Consider the following 25700-nt stretch of genomic DNA (forward strand, 5'->3'; position numbering starts at 1 on the left):
GCCGCGCGAACCAGACTGCACAGCAGACAACAGCGTGGGCAACAGACGCTCCCCACGTACACAGACACACAGACACACAGACACACACACGAACACAACAAACACAACAAACACAACACCAACAAACACAGTGTACAACTTCACCTACACCCCCCCCCCCCCCCCCACCCCCACCACACACAGCACCCCTCAAAGCTCATCTTCGTCGCTCTCCGGAAGCGGTACCGGCAGCTGTTGTCGCATCTCCTTGAAAATGGCGTTGAGCCGCAGCGGCGACTGACCCACGATGGTTCTGTTCGCCCACCTGTCCACGTCGCTCACGGGTCTGCACGCGCTTGCATCCACCTGATCGCCCTCGTCCTCGTGTACAGGGGAGCAGTCATCGATGACCAGCATGTGTACGGGCGGCCAGAACTGCGGCGCGGTGTTGTTGAACCGACAGCGCATCAGTTGCAGCACACCCACGCCAGCAAAGGCCCGGAGCTCCAAACCTTGCTGCCGCTGTCGCTCTTGCTGTTGTTGTTGCTGCTGCTGCTGCTGCTGCTGCTGCTGCTGTTGTTGTTGTTGTTGTTGTTGTTGTTGTTGTTGTTGTTGTTGTTGTTGTTGTTGTTGTTGTTGTTGGTGTTGTTGTAGTTTTGCTAAGATTAGTAGTGGTAGTGACAGTTGCAGTTGTTGGTGTCGTTGTTGCTGCTGTCGTCGTCGTCGTCTTTGTTGTTGTTGTTCTTCAAGTTGTTGTATTAGGTGTGGTAGTAGCTGTTGTTCCTCTTCTGCCGGTTCTGCCTCTTTTCCATCTTGCCCCTGTTCTCCATGGTGCCCTTGCTGCCCCTCTCCCTGAACGCGCGATCCATCACAACCATCAACAAGAACGTTGGAAAACGTGCCGCCAATCACATCGCACGTGTGCACCCGGCACGTAGACCCAACAGTCACGTGCGCATCCTTGTACAGGGAGAGTGTCATGCGCCCAACGTCACGCACACGCACGAGGGTAAGCGGGCGTTCCCCTCGTCGAAGCGCTCTCAACCACCGCACCGTGAGCTCGTCTGTGTTCGCGACAGATACAGCGCCGTGGCAGGCGTGAAGGCATATCTGCTTGCGCGTCGACAGCGCAACCCCTTCACCATCAGGCGATGGCGGAAAGGTGATGTCCGTGAGGGACAGTGTGGTCAGATGTGCGAGGTGGCGCATGCCCAATGGCCGCAGCTGCACACATGTTGACGCGAATCCGCGCACTGCAAGGTGCCGAAGAGGGTGGAGCTTGCCCAGGTGCGAAACGTCCAAGCTCAGACGCGTGGTCCTGCCATGGAGGCCCGTGCCGTTTCTACCCCCGTTGTCGTTGCCACCACCAATAACAACAACAGCATGCCCATCAGCGTCGCCGTCGCCACCACCTCCACCAGCACGAGCACGTGCGTCGCTGGTGCCGGAAACCGGGGTGAAGCGGGAGTGCGACACTAATGGCGACGTGAAGTCCAGGGAGAGCGACTCGACGTTTGGTTTTGGCGATGTCAGATGCTGTGAGAACAGATCATGCACCTGCGTGTGAACCAAATGCAGGTGTACATTGGGGGGCAGGGCAACCTGATTGGTCAGCAGCAGGTCACCCAACTTGGACCATGGTGGCTGATACACGACACGGCGCGCGTGGCGTGCCAGTCGTATGAGGTCATGCGCGTGCAGGGATTTCAGGTCCAGGTAAATCTCGTCCACGGTATCGAAGGTGGGCGGTGCCCTCAGGGATGCACAGTCAAACACGGCAATGCGGCGCACACGCTGCTGCTGCTGCTGCTGCTGCTGTTGTTGCTGCTGCCAATGTTTGTCCATGGCGGCACGCAGGCTGTCGCACGCACTACCGTCACTCACAATGTACCGAACGGGGACAATGTGACCGCATGTGATGCCCGTGAGCGACTGGCAACCGGTGATCTCGACGGTGGTGGCACGTGGAAGGGACAGGGAGAGGGAACCCTGGACACCCCAGCTTGAGGACAGGCTCAGTCGCTCAACATTGAGGGTCAGGTCATGCCCAACGAAGTCATTGCAATTGCAAATGTCCAGCGCGCGCACGTTACTCAGAGCGGTAATGTCCGTGGCTGCCACTGCATCGAGGGTGATACTCGCAGCACGTGCCAGCGGCGACACGTCTTGCAGGCGTGGCATGTTGCTGAGGGACACGTGCGGCACTCCAGCCAACGCGGCGACACTGCTGATGTCGCAATGACCTGCGCTGCGAATGCGTGCCATGTGCACGTCTTTCGTGTTGCCGCTGATGGATGACTGCTCACGGGCGACCGTCCACGTGATGGTGTCAATATTGCAAAAGTCGACGCTGTCGATGATGACTGAACCCGTGTCAAGTTTCACGGTGTGCATGTCATGCACCTTCAGGCAGGGAATATGGACTGGGGGTGCTCGTTCGCGTCGCGGCCGCCGAGCACGTGGACGCTGCACATAATGGTACGTGCGTGGCGCAAAGGACAAGGAGAGCATATGACACCTGGGTGCGCCTGGGGTGGTCAGAAGTCGCGTCAGGCGCTCAACACGGTCGGCGTGCAGTCCGGCTGCATGCAACATTATCCCTCCTGGCCTGAGGTTGGTTGGCACAACAGCGGCAGAGGTTGCCGTGGTGGTGGAACTGCTGGTGGTGGCTGCGCTACTGGTGGTGGCTGCTGTGGGCGTCGCAGTCGTTCGTGGTTCTGTTGCCCGTGCTGTAGGTGCTTGTGTGTCCTCCGTTGCAGCGCGTGTGTTGGTGGCATGAGCCGTCGCTGAAGCGCTAGCAGTTCCCATTGCAGTGCTTGTTGGATTTGCGACTGTTGACGCATCGTCACCGCCAGTGTGAGTGGAAGAGGCTGAGATCAGTTGCTTATGCGAGTCCAGCAAGGTTGATGATGCAGCCCATATGCCCAGCTTCTCTTCCAGGTCGTCCAGGTTGGCAATGTCGACGATGGCAACGCGCGAGAAGAGATTGCGATCCTCTGGTCTCCGTAACTTGATGGACGGCAGTCGCCACGACCACGGCAGCCCAAGCCACGAGTGTACGAAGAATCGCTGCCGAAGCCACTCAGCCTCGCGAGACTCAGCATGCTCTCCGCAGAGGACGCGACTGGCGAGGTGCCGATCGCCCTCCTGAGGGCCAAGTGGGCCTTCGCTGCGTGAGCTTGTTGGAGTTGTTGTCGTTGCGCAGTCGCCTTCCGTAGCACGGGCAGAGGAAGGCTCGTAGCCGTCCAACCAATCACCGACAAACTTGAACGCGTTGAGCAGGCACCAGCGCGGCAGCGCCCAAGGCAGGTTTTCGTACAGCTCGCGACATGTGAACATGAGACGAACGATGGCCCGCGCTGCCACCAGCTTGTTTGGTTCGTAGCCATCCAAGAGCATGTACTGCTGCCACTGTTGCTGCCTCTCGCGTTCTTCGTCCTCGTGTTCTTCCAACAGCATCAACACCACGTGCTTCCACTCAATCACATGCAGTTTTGCCGAGATGCCACTCTTGGCGGCAGAGGAGGACGACGACGACGGCAACGAAGGGGAAGCGTCCATGTCGTGTGTCTGTCCTGGTGTCCTGCTGTTTGTCGTCGTTTGTGTTTGGCTAGAAACTTGTGCAAAAACTTGCAGCACATTTCCGCACTCGCCAAACACAAACACACAAACACAAACACAAACACAAACGTCCACGACTTGCTTGCTTGCTTGTCTTTCTTCTTTGTCTTCATGTCACATCATGTCACCACACGCTCATGTGTTTTGGATCTTTCTTTGTCGATGGACCTGAAGGAAGGGGGGAGGAACAGGAGCAAATATCCCTGACATAGACGTGTGGGTTGCCAAGTCAATACTACTATGCTACGACAAGAGACAAGTCGACAAAACGAGGGCAACATGCACCACCCACACAAAGGGTCAAACTCAATAAAAGGTCAAACGACACACAAAAGCACACGTGCATTGGCCGACCTGGCTATCTGGCGAGAAGAACAACAAGTAGAAGAAACGATGCACAAGAAGAAGCGGCAAGAGAAGAATGAATCAAAAAAATGAACAAAATGGGCTCATGAAGAGCAGGAAATGTAACTGCTGCTGCTGTTGTTGCTGCTGGTGCAAACGATCAAGCAGATGTAACGGACTCAAATAAAGGGAGGGAAGATGTATGTGGGTGTGGGTGTCGGTGTGCACATGGGAGAAATACAAACATCCATGGATTTGTGCTGTGAAAGCCTCTCTTCTTCTTCACACACCTCACCCACACACGCGCACCCGCATACAAGCATGCGTATAAGTGTGCCATTGTGTTGCCACTCAGACAAATGTGGAGCGCGTGGAGGTGCCACGGCGCATGAACGAGCGAACAGAGGCACGACTCGTGTTGAGCAGAGTGGTACGGTTCAGACGGCTGCTGCTGCTGCGGTTCAACACCGATGACTGGTTGTGGAGGGACACAGGCAGCGTTGTGTTGAGACCACCCCCACCACCGCGGGTCGTGAACGGCGCCTTTGATGATGACGACGACGACGACAAAGGCCAGGGGCCGCGGCGCGATACAAAAGACCGCTGCATGGTCGACGGCTGCCGGCGTGGGCGTCCAAACTGCCGCACCTGTTGCTGCTGTTGATGTTGCTGCTGTTTGTCATGGTGTGGCATGAGCGTGTAGGAAGCGTTGGCAGCGCTGCTTGGGCCATCTGTGTTGGTGTGCTGCATTGCCCCAAACCCCTTGGCTTTGAGTTGCTGCTGCTGTTGCTGACGTTGGTTCAGTAGCTGCTTGCGTGGATGGATGCCAACGACGGAGGAGGGCTCGCTCGGAACCTGGAGCGCTTGCTTTGGCGTCTTGGTTTGCTTGCAAGCATCAGCGTCATCAGCGCCGCGGTTGAGTGGGAGGTGGAAGACGGCAAGTGGAGAGCCCGCCTTGCGCTGCCCGGCCACCGACGCCTGCGTGGGATGCAGTTTCAACGGTGACTTGCACTGCTTCTGTTGCTGCTGTTGCTGTGATGCCTGCATCTTTGACGGCTGCACAAACGTAAACGCACCCTTTTGCTGCTGGGGTTGTTTCTGCTGCTGTTGCAGTTTCTGAATGGCGTGTTGGGAGACAGGCACCGATGCATCCACGGACGCTGCTGATGACAACCCCGACGATGACGATGACGACAGGACTGGTGATTGCAGGGCCGACGCACTTGCTGCTGATGCTGCCGGTGTCTTGGGTTTCGCACCGCTGCCGCCAACGTCCACAGCGCTGTCGCCCTTGGCAAAGGTGAAGGTGGTGGCAAACGCCGCACGAATCGCAGCCGTGTCCACACCAGCACCGCTGCTGCGCTCAAGCGCCATGGCCAGCTGCTTTGCAGACGACCCACGCACCGCTTCTTTGCTGTTGGTGGTGGACGTGGAATTCTGCTGCAGGTCGGTTGTGTCCACGTGGTGCTGGCTGCCGCGCGCGCTGCTCACGGCGGAGCGGGTGGCGTGCATGTCCAGACCACTGTCCTTGTCGCGCACGAGGAACAGCCCCCGCGAAGGACGCTGGCTCGCTGGAACGCTTGGCACGGGCCCAGAGATGCTTGACCGCCCACTCTCCGCCGGCACTGCCGTTGACGACGTTGTCGATGTTGCCGAAGCAGGCGCCACTGTACTCGTCGGCGTGAACGCGGAGCCAGTGGTGAACACCGATGTCACAGATGCAGCTGACTTGGGCGGCGCAACAGCATCGGAATGCTGTTGCTGGTCATCGGAAGCACAGTGCTGACTCAGAGCTTGCAAGCCAAGCTGCTCGAGAGATGAGCGCACGTGCTCATCCGTTGCATCTGCACATCGTGAACACGACAAGATGCGTCATCAAGCGGTGAAGGGATGAATGGGTGAGTGAGATGGTGGCGGGGCTCATTCAATTGAAGGAGTGAGTGAGCACAAGGCCAAGAACAATCAATGTACAGGGACGAGAACGTGCATTTTCACAACAACAACAACAACAACAACAGCAGCAGCAGCAACAACAGCAGCAGCAGCAACAACAGCAGCAGCAGCAGCAGCAGGACAAAGACGGGAACCCACCATGGCTGTATCGTGGTGCCTTGCTCGAGCCGTAAATGGCCGCCTCAATTGCAGCGGTGGACATTTCATCCAGTGCATTGCCGCCGTTATCCTCGTCGTCGTCTTCATCCTCGGAGGACTGCCATTGTCGACATACAGGCTTTGGTGAGTCACAACAAACACGAAGCTTAGGGTAGGTAGCAGGTGCATGCACTTGTATGTATCAGCACACGTCAGCCCCGCACACACACACACACACACACATCACAACCTGTTGCCCCTCTCTGCACCCTTCGGCCCTCCCTCCTCTTCACTCCAACTGCTTCATCCTACCGATCCGAATTCATCGCTGTCGTAGCTGGTGAGGGTTTGCACGGTCGTCTGATCCAGTTTCGGCGATTGCACGAGCATCACCTCGCTCACGCCGCCACTGGCCTCACCATCACTCGTCTTTGTCGGCGACAGGACAATGCTGGTTGTGCTGAGGTTGTGGGCGTCACTTCTCGCCATCTCAGCAAAGCTGGCGTTGTTGCTGCCGGCGTTGTAGGCATTATCAACTTCCACGTTTGACGCTGACGATGGCGCAATGCCCGTGGCGCCTGCAGCTGTTGCGAGTGTGTGTGGTGGGGTGGGCGTGGCCTTGTCTGCAAGCACGTTCCGCGTGGATGGCCCAAACAGCAGCGGGCTTTCGCTCTGGAACGACGCGTTGTGTGTCCTCGGCGATGCCAGCAATGCCTGGTCAAGTCCATCCCCATCATTACCACCATCACCGCTCGTGTTCCCGTTACCAGCACCAACGCCGTAACCAAAGTTGCTGCGACGCGCAATCGCACTCGCACGTGACGGGGACGCTGCGACTGAAGCAGTGGCAGGAGCCGTCTGGTTGAGTGTGTTGGTGTTGGTGGCATAACCAGCGCTGCTGGTGTGCATGACACGTGCTGCGTTCGGGGAGGAGGAAGACCCAAGCACATGCTGGTTCGTTGCCGGTGTGCGTTCGTCAAACACCAACTGCTGACGTGAAGACTGTGCACTGCCGCCAGCGCCGCGACCAAACCACCCATGTTGTTGTTGCTGTTGTTGTTGTTGCTGCTGTTGTTGCTGGTGTTGTTGTTGAGGGCTAAGCGGGAACTGAAACCTGTTGATGAGGTGAGGATGCTGCTGCTGCTGTTGCTGCTGTGATTGTGCCTGGACGTTGGAAGAGTGCAGGGGGCTGTTGTATGCCGTGGTGTTCGCTGATGCCGGGGCAAGTGCAGATCGCAGGGGCGACAGTGCTGATGAGAGTGGCAGCTCCGGCATGGAGGCGGATCCAAGGCCACGCAGCGGTGACGGCGGTGCAAACGGCGATGGTGAAAACGGGTGCACACGCCCTTGCTGCTGCTGCTGCTGCTGCTGGTGGTGGTGGTGATAAACAGCACCGCTGCCACCATTCAGGTGGGCTGGAATGACAAGTTGCGGTTGGCTTCGCTGGGTGACAGGACCACCCGTGTATGGCAGCGTCATGTCCACGGATTTGACACCAGCACTTCGCAGCGGCGACCCAGGACTGCTGCCCCACCGCCGTCGTGGCGACTTGTGCTGCTGCTGCTGTTGGTGGTGCCATGCGTGCGGGGTCTGTGCAGCGGAGGCGCTGGCGTTGTTGGGCGCATTGGCACCAGCACTGATACCACCGGCACGACGGCTGCTGTGGGCTGATGCGGGGGCAGACGTGTTGAGCAAGTCAAGCACGCTCGCATTGGCAGCATCACGCGTGTCATCATGGCTGTATGCAAAGTGGCTGGGGAGGGTCACGGAGAGTGGTGAGGTACCGCAATCGCGCATGACAACAGCACCAGCACGCCGGCGGTGGCTTCCGTGTTTGGACACACCACCACGCGATGGGGACGCTGCTGCTGATGATGACGACGACACAGCCACCAAACGCTCCACATCGCTGCCGAGGGAGGAAGGATTCGTGCTTGCGGGGAAGCGGAGAACAGGGACACCTTTCTGGTTGACCAGAAACAGCTCAAAGTTGTCCTTGACAAAGATGCCGTGTGGAGACTGTTCACGAAGCGTGTTGCGCAAATAGCGGAACAGCGGGCTCGCATCAGGCCCGTTGACACGCACCTGCATTGGTGGTGTTGCGGTGAGGAGTTGGGTGGGGGGGGGGGACAAGTGCGATGGGAGTGGAGGGAGGGGTGGGATGTACGTCAGTTGTGTTGAAGGCGAAAGATCAAGAACATGCACATGTCTTTGAGCTTGATGCATGTATCGTGCACATCCATACATACACACACACACGCACGCACACATATCACATGGCAAGCGCACGCACCGTCTTGTGCACATCAAAGGTGATGTTGAGATCCTCAATCATTGCGCGCGTGTCCTCCTCGTCGTCATCTTCGCCTTCAAATTGGACGCACGGGAACGCACAGATGCAAAGCCCACGGTCCTTGAACCTGCGGAGACAAAGAACAGAAAGATGATACAGAAGCGAAGGGGGGGGGGGGAGCAAAACGATTGTGCAAAAGGATAATAAGAGGGGGGAGGGAGTGAGTGTTTGGGTGTGAAGGGGAGAGTTGTGACGTGTGATAGGCGGGGGATTTGATGGGGGCAAGATAATCTCTCGCAACGTTGGCGCACGCATGAAGGCGATGAAGTCGACCACACACATACACATACACACACACACACAAACACACACGCGCGCGCACACACACACACACACACACACACACACACACACACACACACACACACACACCTGTTGTAGAGGCTTTGCAGCTGCGTCATCTTCTTTGTCGCTTCCTTGTCCTTGCACGATACGTTGGTGATAAGTAGGACAGTATCCTTGTACACGTCCATGGAGAGTGGCTTGTTCGCGCGAGTGAACACGGAATACTGATACACGTTCTTTGCCAGGGAGAAGTCATCCTGAAACAACGCATGCGCAAGTTAGTGTGTGTAGGTGCGAGTGAGAGTGAGAGTGAGTGTGTGCGTGCGTGAGAGAGTGCGTGTGTGTGAACAGGAACACGTCACATGTGTTAGGGTGCGTGCGTGCGTGAGCGAGAAGCACTTGATCAGATGTAAGAGTGGCACTTGCAAGCCCATCTCCGCCTGCCCTCACTGCACACACACACACACACACACACACGCCATTTCCTCACTTTTGCCGTCTCGTGGTACTCTGCACCGGCCTCCACCAGCGCGTGTATCCACATCTCTTGCTCCTCGGGCGAGCGCGCCGATGCCTGCAGGCAAATGTGCTTGTGGTCGGGGCCTGTCACGCCCAGCACAAAGCCGTTCTTCGTCTTGTTGGGCTGTGCATAGCGCACGCGAAAGGGCGCGGGCTTGCTGAAGAGGCGCACAAACCCCAGCGGCTGTGATGACCGCTCGGAGCTGAAGTGGTAGATGATGACGCGTGATGGCGATGGTGCAGAGAGAACGCAGAACAGCTTCTTCCACCCGAGGCGCCGGCTCTTCCGGCGCACGGACAGCCACCCATACATCAGCGTCTACGTGTTGGTGTGTGTTGGTGTGTGTGTGTGTGTGTGTGTGTGTGTGTGTGTGTGCGTGTGTTTGTGAGGGGGAGGGGGGAAGAGGATGAGAGGAGGCGCAAGTATTGACATGTGTGCGCGAGTGCAAAACACAACGCGACGAGTCAAAGCAATACAAGAATGCATGCAAGGCATCATTAGGAGTGTCAGTAGCAAAACAAGCAAGGAGGCCATGTTTTGCACCCGCACGTGTTCTTCGGCAATCAGCGAGCGAACGGAGGGCAGATGATGGTGCTCTGGTCCAGTCAACCTGATGTGTCGCATCAGGTAGGAGAGAAGGTAGGTAGAGTCATATGAGCATGGTGCCATATGAAATGATTGCGTCATCCGGTTTCTTGTGTCCCCTGGTCACGCACTGGTAAGTCCATGTAACACAACACGACACAGGACAACACACAACACAACACGCACCTGAAGACGAGGGATGGCGAGTCTGCGAAATCCTTTGCGTCTGGAATGGAGTGGATGAGATTTCCAACGACCAGCAGTTGGCCGGTTTGGATCGCCTGATGATGATGATGATGATGATGATGATGATGATGATGATGATGATGTGCATGCGTGTGTGTATGTGAGTATACGACGAATTGTTGAGGTATTCAAGAGAAGACCACTGGATAGCATCGAGTAGATGTGCTTTGAGCCATGTGTGCACACTGCAAAAGCGACCATCATTTTTGCTCAGGAGCAGCGCATGTATGTCAATGACCACAGCACGCACATGGCGATAAACAAAAGTGCAAACCCACAAGAAAAGGGCCGACCCGCACCAAGCAGAACACACATGCAACCACACCTCTTCGCGTGTGTCTGCACGATCCGTGGCCACGAGCCAGTTGACAATGTCAGCGCCCGTCTGTGCGCATGGGGAGTGATTGTTCGTGTATGTCAAACGAGGCAGTTTATGTGAGGGAGTAAGTCAAGAAAAAAAGCAATGTCGCGCACAACACGCGACAAAGAACACGCACAGGCGTTGACACTCACACACGCTGTCATGCACACGCTTGGAAGCCATCACCACCCAACATCCTGCTGCACCATGACGACAGCGATCAGCAGCACGTGCTGACTCACCATGGCGTGTTTGGAGTGGGAGAGGAGAGACACGCGTCTGTTTCCTGCCAAACCGGAAGTGCGGAGCTCATCTGCCGTCCGCTGGATGGAAGCGCGGACCTGCACATACGTAAACACACGAAAACACACGTGAACACATGCAAGTACATGTGTGTGTGTGTGTGTGTGTGTGTGTGTGTGCGCGTGCGCGCGCGCGCGCAATAATCATCACACAAACCCACCCAACCAAGCATACCACACCCAACCAAGCACCCGTTCACCCATACACACCCATCCGCACCCACACGGTTAAATGCGCACCTCGTCTGGGAGGCTGTCCCATTGCGCGGAGAGCTGCAGCGGTCGCGGTGACGGCGTCAGCACAAGTTCCTCCAGCGTGCTGCTGCGCTTCCGCCTCCGACCAGCGGGAACACTTACGGGCGGTGGCGGTACAGACAGCGTGAGCGATGACTTGTGGCCTGCCCTCTTCTTAGCGGCACTGGTGCCTGAGCCTGAGCCTGAGCCTGAGCCTGAGCCTGAGCCTGATGCTGTGGATGAGGTTGTGGACGCTGCTGTGGTGGCGTACGATGCTGCTGTGCTCATGTTGCTTAGGGTACTGGTCATGGGGTTGCTCGAATGGCTGGTGGTGCTGTACACACCGCTGCCGCTGCCGCTGCTGTTGCTGTTGCTGCTGTGGCTGTGGCTGTGGCGGATGCCGCTGGCAGTGGACGTCGTTTGGTTGGTGTCGCTGCGCGCACCGCTCGTCCGGCTCACGCTGTCGTCAACAGCACCGCTGCCACGTCCACAATGAACATGTTCATGCTCATCATCACCATCACCATCCTCGCCATCCGTGTCAGCGACGAGGTCACGTACTGCCTGCCACGCGCCATCAAAGTCGCTGAAGGCATCATCGCTGTCGTGGACGGTGGACGATGCTGCAGGTGTCACCAGTAGCACGTGCGCTGTGTTGCCGCTGCTGCCGCTGCGGCTGGCGCTGTCGCTGTCGTTGGTGTGTGCGGCACCGCTATCGCTGTGGCTTCTGGCTGTGGCTCCCTTTGCCTTCTTGTTGCGCTTGCGTTCCTTCTTCTGTTGTTTCCGTTGTTTCTTCAGCTGCTTCTTGTCCTTCTTTGTCTCCTTCTTCTTGGATGTCAGAGCGGCAGCATCGTCATCGCGCTTGCTGTCGTCGTCATTGTCGCTGCTGCCAGCAGCATGGGTGGTGGTGGTGGTGGTGGTGTTGATACCGGTGATGGAAGATGGGGGCGGCCTCGGTACGTCCACATCTTTCATTACTGCAGCGGTCGTTTGTGTGGTGGCCGTGGTGTTGGCGAGTGGGGGAGCGTTGTATGTTGCTTCGTATGCGTTGGTTGTGTTTGAGGTGGGCGATACCTCTGCATCCAGCACATCTCCTCGTCCTCCTCCTCGAACCTCCTCCTGCTGCTGCTGCTGCTGCTGTGGGAGGGTGTCAGTCTTGGCGGGAGGTGGTGCGGTGTCGCCTGTTCCGCCCACGCTGATAGCGGACGAGAACATTTGCGGAATTGATCGGTTCATGTGTTCTTGTGGCGTCTGGTGCTGGTGGTGCTGCTGTAGTTGGTGCTGCTGTAGTTGGTGTTGTTGGTGTTGGTGTTGTTGTTGTTGGTGGTTCTGTACCATGTCCAAACCAAAAGCGCCTTCCTGTCAAGGATTGTGGTGTGTGTGTGTGTGTGTGTGTGTGTGTGTGTGTGTGTGTGTGTGTGTGTGTGTGTGTGTGTGTGTGTGTGCAATGATGTGAGGATGTGAGTGACAAGGGTTTGACGCGGGGAGGTGGTCATCACGTGAGTGGGGAAAACGCTCGCAGCAAGGGAACGAAGATGTGGTGGGCACGAACCAGATTCAAAGAGAGAGGGAGTGAGAGATGAGTGAGAGGGGGGGAGGAGAGAGCAACCAGGAGGAAACACACAAAATGATCATTGCAGGCAAGCTGTCACTGCCATTCATGCATGTGTGTGTGTGTGTGTGTGTGCGCGCGTCTTTCACTCACACACACACACACTTGTGCACCGACCAGTGATGGGAAAAAAGGCAACACACACGCACACACTCTCTCATGAACACGCAGAAAGAGGATGCAGTTGCAGCAGGAGCCAACATGAAACCCACGGTCGTGCTCATCACTGACCACGGCAGCTGCACAACAACACAACAACGGCACTCTCGTTGTCACAACCACAATAGCAGCCGCCTCTGTCGACCCCTCCTCCAACACAACCACATTAGCTCTGTGTACCTCTTGTTGCTTGTCTGGTCTCTCGCCAGCGCAGGTCAGGATGGCGGTGTGCGAGAGTGTGGCGGGAAAAGTGCTCTGCGCCGCCGAATCCCGTATGTCGTCACTCAGGTGATTGGCTGCTTGTTGTGGTGACTGACAAAAAAGCCACCAACAACCAACCGCTGGTGTGCTGTGGGTCGGAGATGTTGCTGCGCACACGCACAACAAACCACAATGAAACGACAGCAGCTGCAGCTGATGATGATGATGCAAAGTCACACGCAGTCTTTGCTTTTCCGTTTGGTTGTGTGGTTGGGCCGTGCCCCTCTCCACCGTTCTTCTGTCAGCTTTCGCTCAAATGTCACTGCCACTTTTCGCTGTTGCCACAACCAGTACGGCTTTGGGAGTCGCAGGGTTGTGTTCGTCGTCTCGTTGCCTCTCTTCGCTGGTTGTCTCTCTCTCCGCCTCCGACCTCTGGTTTGTGTTGTTGATGTGAAGACGCACAACCACAACCACTCGCCACCACTCGCCACCACTCGAAACCGTTGTTGCTGGGGTTGTGTGTGATTGCGAATGTGCTGGTCAGGTTTTAGGGCACGTTTTGCTTCGAATCTGCCTTGGTGGCGTTGAGGAGCTCACTTCGCCACCACACACGCCGTCAGGCAAAAGTCCTCTTGCGTCTGTGCCTGGGTCTTTGCTGGCTTGCTTGCCTGTCTCCCTCTCCTCCTCCTCTGCTTGCTTGGTTGGTTGCTGTACCTTGCTTGCTTGTCCGTTCAAGGACTTGCTCGACGATGATGCTGATGGTGCTGGTGTTGTTGTTGATGCTGGTGCGGCACAACGGGCAGGAGAGGAGGTGCAGCGTCCGTTAAGGATGCGTGAATGCAGTTTGAATTTGGCGGCGGTGGTGGGGCTCGAAATTTTTTCGGGCAGCGAAAATATCGATTGTGGTGTCGCGTATGTGCACAGGAAAGACAAATCTGCCTTTGTTGAAAAGTCAAACTTGCCTTCCAGTCAATCAAGCCAGAGAGAACGAGAGAAGGTGGCGGCGCCGCACAACAAACACAAACACCACCCACCAAAGACACACACAACACACACACACACACTCACACACACGCACACACACGCACACACACACACACACACACACACACTCACACACACGCACACACTCACACACACACTCACACACACACTCACACACACACACACACACTCACACTCACCCTCACACGTGATATGGAAGAGCCACAGTCACCGCCACAGGCGCAGCAGCCGCCAGATGAGCCTGCACCACCACGTCCCGTGCCACGACCAAGGCGGCGATCATCGGCCTCATTGCAACCACAGCAACAACACGTGGAACAGCAACCACGAGACGTGGAACAAACACAGCCAGAGCAGGCACAAAGCATGCACCCACAAACACAGCAGCAACAAGAAGAAGACCAACCACACATTCCACAGCAAGAGACACCGGTACACAGCCATGCTGAGGATGGCGGCCAAAACGACGCTGCTCACACCACCCATGATGCTGCTGACACAACCACTGATGCTGCCGATATCGCCGATGATGCTGGTGTTGCGGAAGATGGACCCCAGGCCAAGCTCAGGATGCAGCGAAGCAACCCCATGTTGACCAACGTAGTGCGACACAGCGTCACCAGCTCATATGGCGTGCACAGCACTCGCCCTCGCGTGCAAAAGGTACACCTGACGCTGCACACATATGCACGTGTGTGTGTGTGTGCGTGTGTGTGTTGGACACTTGTGGAATGAATGACTGTGCTTGTGGTTGCGTTTTGTTGTGTTTCTTGTGGGTGACTGTATGACTCGACCTGTGCGCCCGCGGTTGCGCGCGCCGTTGTTCTCACACCACCCGCCCTGCACGGCAGGTGCGCAAGTCATATGCGGAGCGAAAGCTGGAACGCATGGAGGAAGAAGCGCGGCAAGCACGGTTGGTGGAGGAGCAGCTGGAGCGTGAGCGAATGGCCAAGGAACAGGCCGAGAAAGAGCAGGCACAGCAGGCAGAGAGGGAGAGGGAGGAACAGGAGAGAGAAGAGAGGGAGAGGGAGGAGTTGGAACGCCTGCGCGCGTTGAAGCCAACAGCACCGCCAGCACCCGTCCATGTGGCCGAAGAAGGCACCAGCGGTGACAGCACCGACCATATCCATGGCAGTGGCCACAGTGATGGCGGCCATGATGACAGCAATGAAGACGACAACTACAGCAGCAGCTCCAGTGACAACGACGACGAAGATGAGGTGGAGGTGGAGTTGGAAGAAGGAGAAGAAGAAGGAGGAAGGGCAGGGGAGGGCGACGATAGCGCCACCACCGACTCCTCCGTGCAGCCGCCAGCACACCACCCCGGTGACGTGTTTGGCGGCGGCGGTGACGATGAGGACATTCCCCCGCCCAGCCCCGCGTGCTCCAACCTGCTGGCACCAACAGACGAGCTGGCCAAGCGGTGTGCCGTGTTGCATCGCGCCCTGGCGTCCCCTGCGCAGCCTCGGCGACAGTGCAGCAGCACCTCCGCCCTTGCGCAGGCGTCGTCATCGTCATCGACATCCTCGCTCACGGTCGACACAGCAGCGCCACCCGCCACCTCTGCGTCTGCACCGGCCACGCGCCTCACATCCTCCTCCGAGTCAACGGCATCGCTCCAGCAGCAGGGCGAAGCACCCGCTGATGCGCACGACACAGCATCATCACCATCACAAGACACAGCACCGCCATCATCATTGCCACAAGACACATCATTTTCATCGTCACATGCATCGCCAACATCGACGGCAGCGGCGGCCGTTGCGCGCATGCGTTCCTCCACATCGTCGTCGTCGTCAGCAGTTGCAGCACGCGAGGCGCGACGCGCAAGCAGGGCACAGCAGCAGGGCGACCAGTTGCAGGGCGTCCCGGAGGACAGCGCTGTGCAGCAGCAGCAGCCATTGCCTGCAGGCATGCAAGCGCGGCCCATGTCTGTGCTGGACATGAACCTTGATCTCTCCCCGGAGGAGCTGACCTTGATTGGAAAGGAGTGCCTGTCCCTGCAAACGACGGTTGGCGAGGTGAAGGTTGCCATTTTGGAGCACAAGCCCATCCCGCACAACTTGATTGCGTCAGACGTGAAACACCTGGAGCAGCGTGTGCAGCTGCTGGGTGGAAACACCACGTCCTTCCTGCAAAAGCGGCGTGCCAGCATCAGGGAAACGCCAGAGCAACGCAAGGTGTGCTTGTGTGCGTGCGTGTGTGCGCATGTGTGTGCGTATGTGTGTGCGTGCGTGTGTGCGTGTGTGCGTGAGTGAGTGTGTGTGTATGTGTGTGTGTGTGTGTGTGTGTGTGTGTGTGTGTGTGTGTGTACTTTCGTGTGTGTGTGTGTGTGTGAGTGTGGTATGGACAAGGCAGAATGTAAACCTGCCATCTCTCAACTGCATCGCTCACCCTACTTCGGAAACCACCACCATCATCACCATCACCATCACCGCCACCACCACCATTACCACTGATGACAGGCGCGGATACAGCACGAGCAGATTATGATGGCGCTTGAGCGAATGCGCATCGCACAGGAGATGCATGAGGAAAACGTCCGCCTCGCCGCGCAGATGAGGTGTGTGTGTGTGTGTGTGTGTGTGTGTGTGTGTGTGTGTGTGTGTGTGTGTGTGTGTGTGTTATACCTGTGTGTCTGTGTGTTACATCTGTGTCTGTGTCTTTGTTGGACTGAGTACATGCACATGTGTGCGCGCGCGCGGGTTTGCACTTTCATGCATGCACGCAAAGGGTTGCGGGTGGTTCAAGCCATCACGGCACTCACGAGTGCCTTTTGTTTAATGAATAGGGAACAAGAGCGTGAGCTTGGCAAGAAGAAGAAGCGCAAGGTATCAGCTTGTGCGAGTGTGTGACGCTGGTATGCTTGCGTGTTACCTGACAGCCTCGTTTCTTGCAGTGTGAAGAAGCCGACTATCTTATGCACACACACACACACACACACACACACACACACACACACACACACACACACACACACACACACACGTACGCACTGTTGCAGAACAAGCCGAAGAAGGTGAAGAAGAAAGAGCTGAAGCGTCTGCTGGCGATTGTGACAGACAGCACCCCAGTTTATGCTGTTGGAACCACATACAAGTCGCTTCGCTCGCGTGACAAGAAGTTCCTCTCCTTTGACATGAACGAGAAGATTGACATTCTCAGGTGAGGTGGAGCGTAGATGGGGGCAAGGGGCGGGGCGATGAGTGTTGCGGTTGCTGCTACTGTGTGTGCCTCTTTGTCTCTTTGTCTGCGTGTGTGTGTATGTGTGTGTGTGTGGGTCTCGTTGTCTCTTTGTCTCTTTGTCTGCGTGCGTTTGCGTGCGTGTGTGTGTGTTTTTGTCTCTTTGTCTCTTTGTCTGCGTGCGTTTGCGTGCGTGTGTGTTGGTGTGTTGCGTAGGTTAATGAATGCTTTTTCGCACACGTGCGATTCTTCATCTAACACTGCTCCCTTCGCCTTTCTTTTCCATGCTCCGCTCCATCCATCCGTCCGTCCATATTCCTTTGCTTCAGCATTGATGGCACGCCGTCTGGCCTCTGGGTCTCGCGGAACAAGGACGGACAGGTGTGTGTTTGTGATTGTGATTGTGATTGTGTGTGTGTGTGTGTTATGCACTGGTGCACTGGTGTACCGAAACCCACCCTCCTATGCCCCGTCTGTAATCCTATCCATCCCTTTCTATGCTTGTCGCTGCCCCTCTTCTCTCGCCCCTATTTTGTGTTCCCCTTCATGTCCCATTCTTCTCTCCGCCCCGCCCCCCCCCACAACTTCCGCCAGCCACAAACGTGACTCATTTCTTCACCCCCCCCCCCCACCGACGCTCACCATTCCTCCCTCCGCCCCCCCCCCCCTTCTTCTCCCTCTCCTCTTCCCAATTAGGTCGGCTTCGTGTACACGGACCATTTTCGCATCGAGGCGTCATACGTGAACGAGCGCATGCGTTCCAGCAGCACGACGTCCATCACCAACGCCAACGCCGCCATCACTGCCACTACCAGTGCGCACGAAGGGGACGGCGGCAGTGGCGTTGGTGGCGCTGGGAGCGACACTGTGGCTGCTGACGGTGTTGACACGCCCACAACTGCACCAGAGGCGTGATTCTGTGTGTGTGCGTGTGTACATGTGTATGTGTGTGTGCATGTGTGCATGCATGTGTGTGCATGTGTGCATGTGTGCATGTGTGTGTGTGTGTTGTCCTGTACTTCTTCTTCTCTGTCTCCTTGCTTGCTTGCTTGCCCTGTGTTACCCTTCTTGCCTGTGGTGCATCGCAGACAACACAAACCCACAACCAAACCAACCAAACCAACCGAACCAACCAGCCAACCAAAACCACAACCAAAACAACCAACCAACGAAGATGCGACCACGCCCACGCCCCTGCTGCTGCTTGTTGCTTGTTGTAGTTGTACCCCTCCTCCTCCTCCTGGTCCATCACTGCACTCTTGCCGTCAGCGGCGGTGGCTTGCTCATGGCGGATGAGCAAGGCAACGTGCACCTCAACACAACAAGCAGTGGTGTCAGTCCAGCTGCCAGGGGGCAGGCGCCCAAAGTGGTGCTGAACGGAGTGGATGTGGTGGGCCAGCTGTCGTCAATGGCACGGCAGACGCAAGCGCTGCAACGCTACTGCGCGCTCCGGCCCCACGCTGTCGACACCACCAGCATCGCAGGCCTCACGGGCACGCGCAAGTGGCAGGGCGGTGTGCTTGTGCCACGAAACAACAGCAATACTGGCAGCACCACCAACAGCGGCACTGCCGGCACCACCAGTCGCAGTGGCCACGGCACCATCTATGCCATCCCCAACCTGGCGGACCAAGTGCTGATCATTGACACGCGCACGCGCACAGTAGACACCACGTCCATCACCGGCATCAACGCCGTGGTCGGCCCTGTGGGCGGCGGCAAGTGGACTGGCGGCGTGCTTGCGCGCAACGGCTTGATTTACTGCACGCCAACAGGCGCGGCCGCTGTGCTCATCATCAACCCCACCACCAACACCATCGACCTCACGTCCATTGCCAACCTGCCGAGCGTTCCCAACAAGTGGGTGAAGGGCGCCCTGCTTCCCAACGGCCTCATCTACGCCCCACCTGCTGACGTTGACAGCATGCTCATCATCGACCCACAGAGCAACACCGCAGACTTGACCAGCATCAGCAGCCTCCCGTCTGGCGAGAAGAAGTGGACGGACATCGTGCTTGCAGGCAATGGCATGCTCTACTGCATCCCGGGCGCAGCCACCTCCGTGCTTATCGTCGACCCATCCACAAACGCCTTTAATCACACCACCATCGGCGGGTTCTCCACAACCATCTGGAAATGGGTTGGTGGCGTGCTTGCAGGCAACGGCAAGGTCTACGGCATCCCCTACAACCACCGCGGCGTGCTTGTCATTGACCCGGCCACCAACACGGCCGACACCACGGCTCTTGGCACGCACGCTGGCATGCTTCCGCTTTGGGCTGGCGGCGTGCTCAGCGAGGACAAGTCGACCATCTACGGCGTTCCGTTTTCGTCCACGTCCGTGCTGCTCATCGACACGTTGCGGAACACCACCGACACAACAACACTTGCGGGGCTCTCTGACCAGGAGTGGAAGTGGTCCTTTGGCGTGCTTGCAGGCAACACTGTCTTTGGTATTCCCTTTCAAGCTGACCATGCCCTCATCATCCCCTCACTCTGCTGACTAAATTGTTGTGCGTGTGTGTGTGTGTGTGTGTTGTGTGTTGTGTGTATGTGTGTGTGTGTGTGCGTGTGTATGTGTGTGTGCGTGTGTTGTGTGTAGGTGTGTGCGTGTGTTGTGTGCAGGTGTGTGCGTGCGTGTGTATGGCATTTGGCATTCTCCTCGCTGTGCAAGTGTGTTGTTTCTGTGAGGGCGTACAATGTGGGACTGCGAATATCTCATATTGGCACAAGCGCTAACTGCCAAATGAAAAGGCTTAACTGTATTGCCAAAAAGAACGAATTCAGGCACACAGACATACACGCGCGCGCACGAAAACACACACACACACACACACACACACATTTGAGATACACGCACGTGTACCACACATGTGAACACACAAGGCACACACACTTATGTCAACACACATGCATTGCTTTTCTTGCCTAGTCTTCCTGGTCTTCTATGACCTCAAATTTCAGCAGGTGCTCGCGCAGCACCTTGGGCTGGGTGACGTGTGAGAGGTTGCGAAGACTGTAGCCGTACTGGTTCAGCTCATCCTCATACTTGGCGATGAGGTTCTGGCAGGTTGGTGAGGACATGTCCACCAGCGCATTCCAGTCGTCGACCCAGCGCATGGCGCTTCCAAACGACACCTGCACGTGGTGCCGGTCGCCGTGGTATCCAAGCAGCTTCCGTTGTGACTGAGGACGAAGCTGGTCTGCCTGTGGATGGCTGTTCGGACTTTGGCTTGCAGAGCGGCTTTGAAGATGCCCCGCTGCTGATGCGGATGGATCAGAGCCGCCTGGTGAGTTGCGGCGTGTGCGGCCGCGCCTTGCTGCTGCTGCCGCCACTGCTGGCCGTGGGTGTGACTGCTTGCCCTGCAGGTGCACCTTGTTGGGCAGCCCAAGGAAGCGCTCCATCTCCGCCATGTAGCCCTGCGCCATGGCCTGACTGCGGCCCACAAAGTCCTCCAGCTGGATGACGGCCACGTGCTCAATGTGCTCCATGTCCTCGCGTGCAAGCCGGTACAGCTGCAGCCAATGCGCGATAAACTCCTCACCGCAGTCTGGCACACCTTCCTCGCGATACTGCGGGCGCATGTATCGGAAGTGGGCGCAACCGAGGGGATGGCGAATGGTCATCAGAAACGACACGCGGTCCCCGGTGAAGAGCGCCTGCAGAAACCGCATCTTCAGCATGTGCGGGGGCGACTTCTCAAGCAGCACGGGCTTGCGGAGATCCCAGAACTTTGCCCACGCGTTGAAGATGGCCAGTCGGTTGTCGTCTGTGACAAAATCGCTCTCCTCCGTGACACGGCTCCTGGGGTCGAAGCCGTAGCCCAGGTCGCCGCCCGTGCGCGCCGCTGACGGGTACACGTGCTGGAGGTGCTGTCCCTCGTTTTCCGGAACATTGGTATCTGCCAAGTGCGAGCCAGTGTCAGAGTGTCGTCACGAGATCACATTATGCATGCATGCATGTGAGTTTTGAGGGTTTTGAGTGTTGGGTGAAATGACTCGAGGGGATATATGTAAGCGAAGCTCTGAAGCTGGGGGAGGTGGGGGGGGGGGATAGGACAGGGAGGCGAGGGCGCGGCTCAATGGCCTCGGTGGCTCGAGCGGTGCGTTGGGTCATGTCACCGGAGGAACCATTATTAGCATCTCACATCACGGCATGCGTGGAGGCGTGGGTGACGTCAGGCAAGACGAAGAAAGGAGAGGAACAAGATCACGACAGCATGACAGCGACCACTCGCTGTATCCTCACCAAGCAGACAAGAGACGCTAGGGTGTTGGCATATGACAAGGTCCAAGATGGTGGTTCCACTGCGAGCATGTGCGTGTGTATGCGTGTGAGGTTGGAGGGTTGGACGTTTCGTGAGGGCTGGTGATGTGGACGTGTGTACTCACAATCGGCAACACGGCAGGAAGCAATTGCGCTAGGCATGAATATACGACGACATGCCAACTGCCTGACAGCAGAAGCAAGTGCGCGAGCGTGAAACGAAAGGGCAAAACGCACAGTACACACCTGTGGTGGGCTCCTACAACAAAGAGAAACGAGTGATTGGCCATCTGTGGTGGAAGGTCAGACGAGGAGGAGAGCAGCGGCGCTGCCCCGGCAGGCACATCCGCCGTCAGCGCCAGCGCCAGCGCCAGCACAACCACAGCAGCCTTCATCATTGTCGTGTGCCTGGTGGTGCGCTGTGTTGTTATTTTATTCGAGCGTGGAAGCGCCTGGTGCCTGGGTGGCTTGGTTGGCTGGGGAGAAGTCGTTGTAAATTTAGCTTCCTGCGTGTGGCGAAGGATGCATTGGGAAGCCAACAAAGCTTTGTGTTGCGTGTGTTGGCGCACACGTAAATATGCATCAAATTACAACCCACCCCATTGATTTTATTGTTGCTTCAGCACCACAGGGCCCGTTCACAGCGAGTAATTGTGGGTAGTTTTGGGTCGAATACTGCGTTCACGGCCACGCAATGTGGAGTAATTGGTTGATCCGACGTAATTGCAAATTACCATCCCCCGACTTGTGAAAGGGTGGTAATTTGGGGTAATGGCGCCGACGGTTGTGCGAAGTCCGGTAACCGTCAGTCGAACCCGTTGCACCGATCGAGCCAACTGAGGACGGTAACTGTCACCTTCCCCCAATATGAGCGTGTTTGGAGAGGGTACAGCCACGAGTACCCACGCCTTTGCTCGTCTACTCGTCTACGTCGCTGCACAGTACAAGCCACGACGGTCGTAGGAGCAGCGCACGTTTCCGAGGTACGTTTTGATCCCAGTATGCATGGCAAACTGCGTTGTATGGCTCTCCCGCATACTCATATACGCGCGCGCATATGTGTGTGTGTGTGTCGCTCGTTCTTGTCGATGGTGCTGCCGTCCATTAGGCGTGAGAAGGACATCTTTGGCTTGCCAAATGAGACGTTTCGCCAGAACTTCCGTGTCACCAAGGATCAGTTCTGGGAGTTGCTTGATGTCATTTCTCCGCACCTCCCCAAACGCCCTGGGACTGACGTGCCCGATCGCGTCGTCCTTGTCGGCCTGCTGTGGATGTTTGCTCACGGCTGCTCTCTTCAGGTGCGTGCGTGTTGCGTGTTGTTCCCGTTGATGATCTTTCCCGTAGGTACTTTGGCCACCTCGCTCACGCGTTGTTTCCGCACGTGTGCTTTGTTCAGGCTGTGCAGTTCTCAATTGGGATCAGCAAGTCCATGTGCAGTACGCACTTCCCCGCGTTCGCCAAGGCGATCATCGATGGACTCGACAACATCTCGTTTCCAACTGGGGAAGAGCTGAAGGAGGAACAGCGGCGATGGGCTCAGGATGACTTCCTCGAGGGCTGTGTCACGGCTGCCGATGGCGTGCACATCAGATACACCCCAACGACGAATGGCCACGAGGTCCGTGAATGACTTACAGTGCCCTGTACTCTATTCCCACTGCTTGCTTGGGCCTCTGCTCTGTGTCCCCATCGTGTCGTTCATTCATATAGCGCCCGCTCTCGTCTCACACCGCTCACGTCCGACACATGGCATGTGCCCACAACGTCGCACTTGCGCATACTTGTGTGTGTGCGATACAGGAGCGTTGGCGAAACAGAAAGGGCTTCAAGTCCCAGAACGTCCTTGTTTGCGCCTCGTTCGACAGACAGGTTCGCTGTTCTTGTGCGTGCGTGTGTGTGTGTCTGTGTGTGTGTGTGTGTGTGTGTGTGTGTGTGTGTGTGTGTGTGTGTGTGTGTGTGTGTGTGTGTCTGTGTCTCTGTGTCTGTGTCTGTGTCTCTGTGTCTGTGCGATGTGTGTGTGTGCGAAGCTGTGCCGCCAATTACCGACCCAGGTCACCTCATAGCCTGCCATGATGCGCATCGCACCACAAAGATACAGCACGTCGTCGTTGGCTGTGAGGGCAGCTGCCACGACGCGAGTGTCGTGGCAACTGCTGACCTCACCTCCAAGCTGCCTGAAGGGAGCTTCGGACTATTCGACGCTGCCATGCGCCTGACCCATAAACGGTGAGTGGCCGCTCGCGTGTGTGTGAGAGCGTGTGCATGCGTGTGTCTGTGTGCATGCGTGTGTGAGAGTGTGTGCATGCGTGTGTCTGTGTGCATGCGTGTGTGAGAGTGTGTGCATGCGTGTGTCTGTGTGTGTCTGTGTGTGTGTGTTTGTGTCTGTGTGTGTCAATCGTGTTTGTGCGGTGTTTAAATCGGTGAAGCCTGTTGCCTCACACCGTATGTGTGCGCGGGCGTGTGCGTGTAGATGGCTGACGCCCATTCGTGGAGTCACCTATCACCTGGACACGTTCAAGTCCCGGGGAGGACCGCAGTCGGATGAGGAAATATTCAACTACATGGTAGGGTCCACGCATGTCGGCTGCACATGAGTGCACAAACACACACGCACATGCACACGCACATGCACACGCACATGCACACGCACATACACACGCACATGCACACACACACATGCACACGCATACGCACATACGCACACACAAGCACGCACGCACACACACGCACACACACGCACGCACGCACGCACATGCGTGCACACAAGCACACACATGCATACATGCATTCACTGAGCAGTGTGTATGCAAGGTTGCGTGTGTAGATGTGCGTGCGGGCGTTGTTACATGAGTGCATGCTTTGGCGGGTAGTTCGTTCTATTACGCTCCGTCGTACACAGCAACAAATACAATGCCAACTCAGAGACACAACAGACATAGTCAAACCAGGTTGAATATGGAAGCAGAGACAGAAAGAGTGGTGTTAAGACGACTTCTTGTCCTGCCGGCGACGCAAGCTCCGCACGGCAGCCACGAGGGTCCCAATGCAGTCCCTGGGGCGCGAGCGTGTGTGTGTATGTCGTGTGCGTGCGTGCGTGCGTGCATGAGTGCGTGCGTGCATGAGTGTGTGCGTGTGAGTGTGTGTGTGTGTGTGTGTGCGTGCATGAGTGTGTGTGTGTGTGTGTGCGCGCGTGCATGAGTGTGTGTGTGTGTGTGTGCGTGTGTGTGTGTGCGTACGTGTGTGTGTGCGTGTGTGCGCGCGTGCATGAGTGAGTGTGAGTGAGTGTGTGTGTGCGCGTGCATGAGTGAGTGTGTGCGTGCATGAGTGCGTGTGTGTGTGTGTGCGCGTGCATGAGTGCGTGTGTGTGTGTGTGTGTGTGCGCGCGCGTGCATGAGTGTGTGTGTGTGTGTGTGCGTGTGTGCGTACGTGTGAGAGAGTGTGTGTGCGCGCGTGCATGAGTGTGTGCGTGTGAGTGTGAGTGTATGTGTATGCGTGTGAGTGTGTGCGTACGTGTGTGTGTGTGCGTGTGTGTGCGTGTGAGTGTGAGTGTATGTGTATGCGTGTGAGTGTATGTGTATGCGTGTGAGTGTGTGCGTGCGTGTGTGTGTGTGTGTGAGAGTATGTGTATGTGTGTGAGTGTGTGCGTGCGTGTGTGGGTGTGCGTGTGTGTGCGTGCATGAGTGCGTGTGCGCGCGTGCATGAGTGAGTGTGAGTGAGTGTGTGTGCGCGCGTGCATGAGTGTGTGCGTGTGAGTGTGAGTGTATGTGTATGCGTGTGAGTGTGTGCGTACGTGTGTGTGTGTGCGTGTGCGTACGTGTGAGTGTGTGTGTGTGTGCGTGCGTGTGAGTGTACGTGTATGCGTGTGAGTGTGTGCGTGCGTGTGTGTGTGTGTGTGTGAGAGTATGTGTATGTGTGTGAGTGTGTGCGTGCGTGTGTGGGTGTGCGTGTGTGTGCGTGCATGAGTGCGTGTGTGTGTGTGCGCGTGCATGAGTGTGTGTGTGTGCGTGTGTGCGCGCGTGCATGAGTGCGTGTGCGAGTGCGCGTGCATGAGTGAGTGTGTGCGTGTGAGTGCGCGTGCATGAGTGAGTGTGTGCGTGTGAGTGTGAGTGTACGTGTATGCGTGTGAGTGTGTGCGTACGTGTGTGTGTGTGTGCGTGTGTGAGTGCATGAGTGTGTGCGTGCGTGCATGAGTACGTGCGTGCGTGCATGAGTGCGAGTGTGTGTGTGCATGAGTGTGTGCGTGCGTGCATGAGTGCGAGTGTGTGCGTGCATGAGTGTGTGCGTGTGAGTGTGCGTGTGCATGAGTGAGTGTGTGTGTGTGTGTGTGCGTGCGTGCATGAGTGCGTGTGTA

General features: G+C 56.9%; 7 protein-coding genes across 7 annotated transcripts in view; 4 read left to right on the top strand and 3 right to left on the bottom strand.

Moving 5' to 3' along the window:
* Positions 1-43, top strand: part of PTSG_10570 (uncharacterized protein) — a 5082-nt gene extending 5039 nt beyond the window's left edge. Inside the window, exon 15 of the mRNA XM_004988048.1 lies at positions 1-43. This exon is cut by the window's left edge and continues 384 nt beyond it. The gene's annotated coding sequence lies outside the window, so the exon portion shown is untranslated.
* A 131-nt stretch (positions 44-174) lies between these two features.
* Positions 175-3596, bottom strand: PTSG_10571 (uncharacterized protein). The gene has a single exon (XM_004988049.1). It carries the CDS (start codon positions 3538-3540, stop codon positions 190-192), a length of 3351 nt encoding a protein of 1116 aa, XP_004988106.1. The 5' UTR covers positions 3541-3596; the 3' UTR covers positions 175-189.
* A 700-nt stretch (positions 3597-4296) lies between these two features.
* On the bottom strand, positions 4297-12158 carry PTSG_10572 (uncharacterized protein; the record flags this gene model as incomplete). Its single annotated transcript, XM_004988050.1, has 11 exons — positions 4297-5789; positions 6037-6154; positions 6349-8121; positions 8330-8456; positions 8762-8931; positions 9165-9512; positions 9744-9804; positions 9966-10060; positions 10351-10410; positions 10629-10727; positions 10929-12158. 11 exons carry the CDS (start codon positions 12156-12158, stop codon positions 4297-4299), a joined length of 5574 nt encoding a protein of 1857 aa, XP_004988107.1.
* A 1933-nt stretch (positions 12159-14091) lies between these two features.
* Positions 14092-17997, top strand: PTSG_10573 (uncharacterized protein; the record flags this gene model as incomplete). The annotated part of the gene is made up of 7 exons (XM_004988051.1): positions 14092-14562; positions 14751-16079; positions 16365-16462; positions 16691-16730; positions 16904-17064; positions 17412-17463; positions 17779-17997. The coding sequence occupies 7 exons, from the start codon at positions 14092-14094 to the stop codon at positions 17995-17997; spliced, it is 2370 nt and encodes a 789-aa protein (XP_004988108.1).
* A 353-nt stretch (positions 17998-18350) lies between these two features.
* Positions 18351-19722, top strand: PTSG_10574 (uncharacterized protein). Its single transcript, XM_004988052.1, has one exon. The coding sequence runs from the start codon at positions 18368-18370 to the stop codon at positions 19583-19585; it is 1218 nt and encodes a 405-aa protein (XP_004988109.1). The 5' UTR covers positions 18351-18367; the 3' UTR covers positions 19586-19722.
* A 53-nt stretch (positions 19723-19775) lies between these two features.
* Positions 19776-22101, bottom strand: PTSG_10575 (uncharacterized protein). Its single transcript, XM_004988053.1, has 3 exons — positions 21596-22101; positions 21332-21390; positions 19776-20984 (listed from the first exon to the last, which is right to left on the bottom strand). Exons 1-3 carry the CDS (start codon positions 21745-21747, stop codon positions 20011-20013), a joined length of 1185 nt encoding a protein of 394 aa, XP_004988110.1. The 5' UTR covers positions 21748-22101; the 3' UTR covers positions 19776-20010.
* A 115-nt stretch (positions 22102-22216) lies between these two features.
* Positions 22217-24276, top strand: PTSG_10576 (uncharacterized protein; the record flags this gene model as incomplete). Its single annotated transcript, XM_004988054.1, has 6 exons — positions 22217-22308; positions 22458-22647; positions 22746-22967; positions 23150-23218; positions 23442-23575; positions 23820-24276. 6 exons carry the CDS (start codon positions 22217-22219, stop codon positions 23941-23943), a joined length of 831 nt encoding a protein of 276 aa, XP_004988111.1. The 3' UTR covers positions 23944-24276.
* Positions 24277-25700: the final 1424 nt, after the last annotated feature.

This window comes from Salpingoeca rosetta (assembly GCF_000188695.1).
Source record: "Salpingoeca rosetta unplaced genomic scaffold supercont1.38, whole genome shotgun sequence".
NCBI classification, from domain to species: Eukaryota; class Choanoflagellata; order Craspedida; family Salpingoecidae; genus Salpingoeca; species Salpingoeca rosetta.

Bases quoted from the DNA above. Each gene is read 5' to 3' on its own strand.
- PTSG_10571 (XM_004988049.1), bottom strand. From the start codon at position 3,540: ATGGACGCTTCCCCTTCGTTGCCGTCGTCGTCGTCCTCCTCTGCCGCC.
- PTSG_10574 (XM_004988052.1), top strand. From the start codon at position 18,368: ATGGCGGATGAGCAAGGCAACGTGCACCTCAACACAACAAGCAGTGGT.
- PTSG_10575 (XM_004988053.1), bottom strand. From the start codon at position 21,747: ATGATGAAGGCTGCTGTGGTTGTGCTGGCGCTGGCGCTGGCGCTGACG. The intron at 21,391-21,595 runs GTGTGTACTGTG...ACATGCTCGCAG, and splicing joins GTTGTAGGAGCCCACCACAG to TGGAACCACCATCTTGGACC. The intron at 20,985-21,331 runs GTGAGGATACAG...CGCACTTGGCAG, and splicing joins TAGCGTCTCTTGTCTGCTTG to ATACCAATGTTCCGGAAAAC.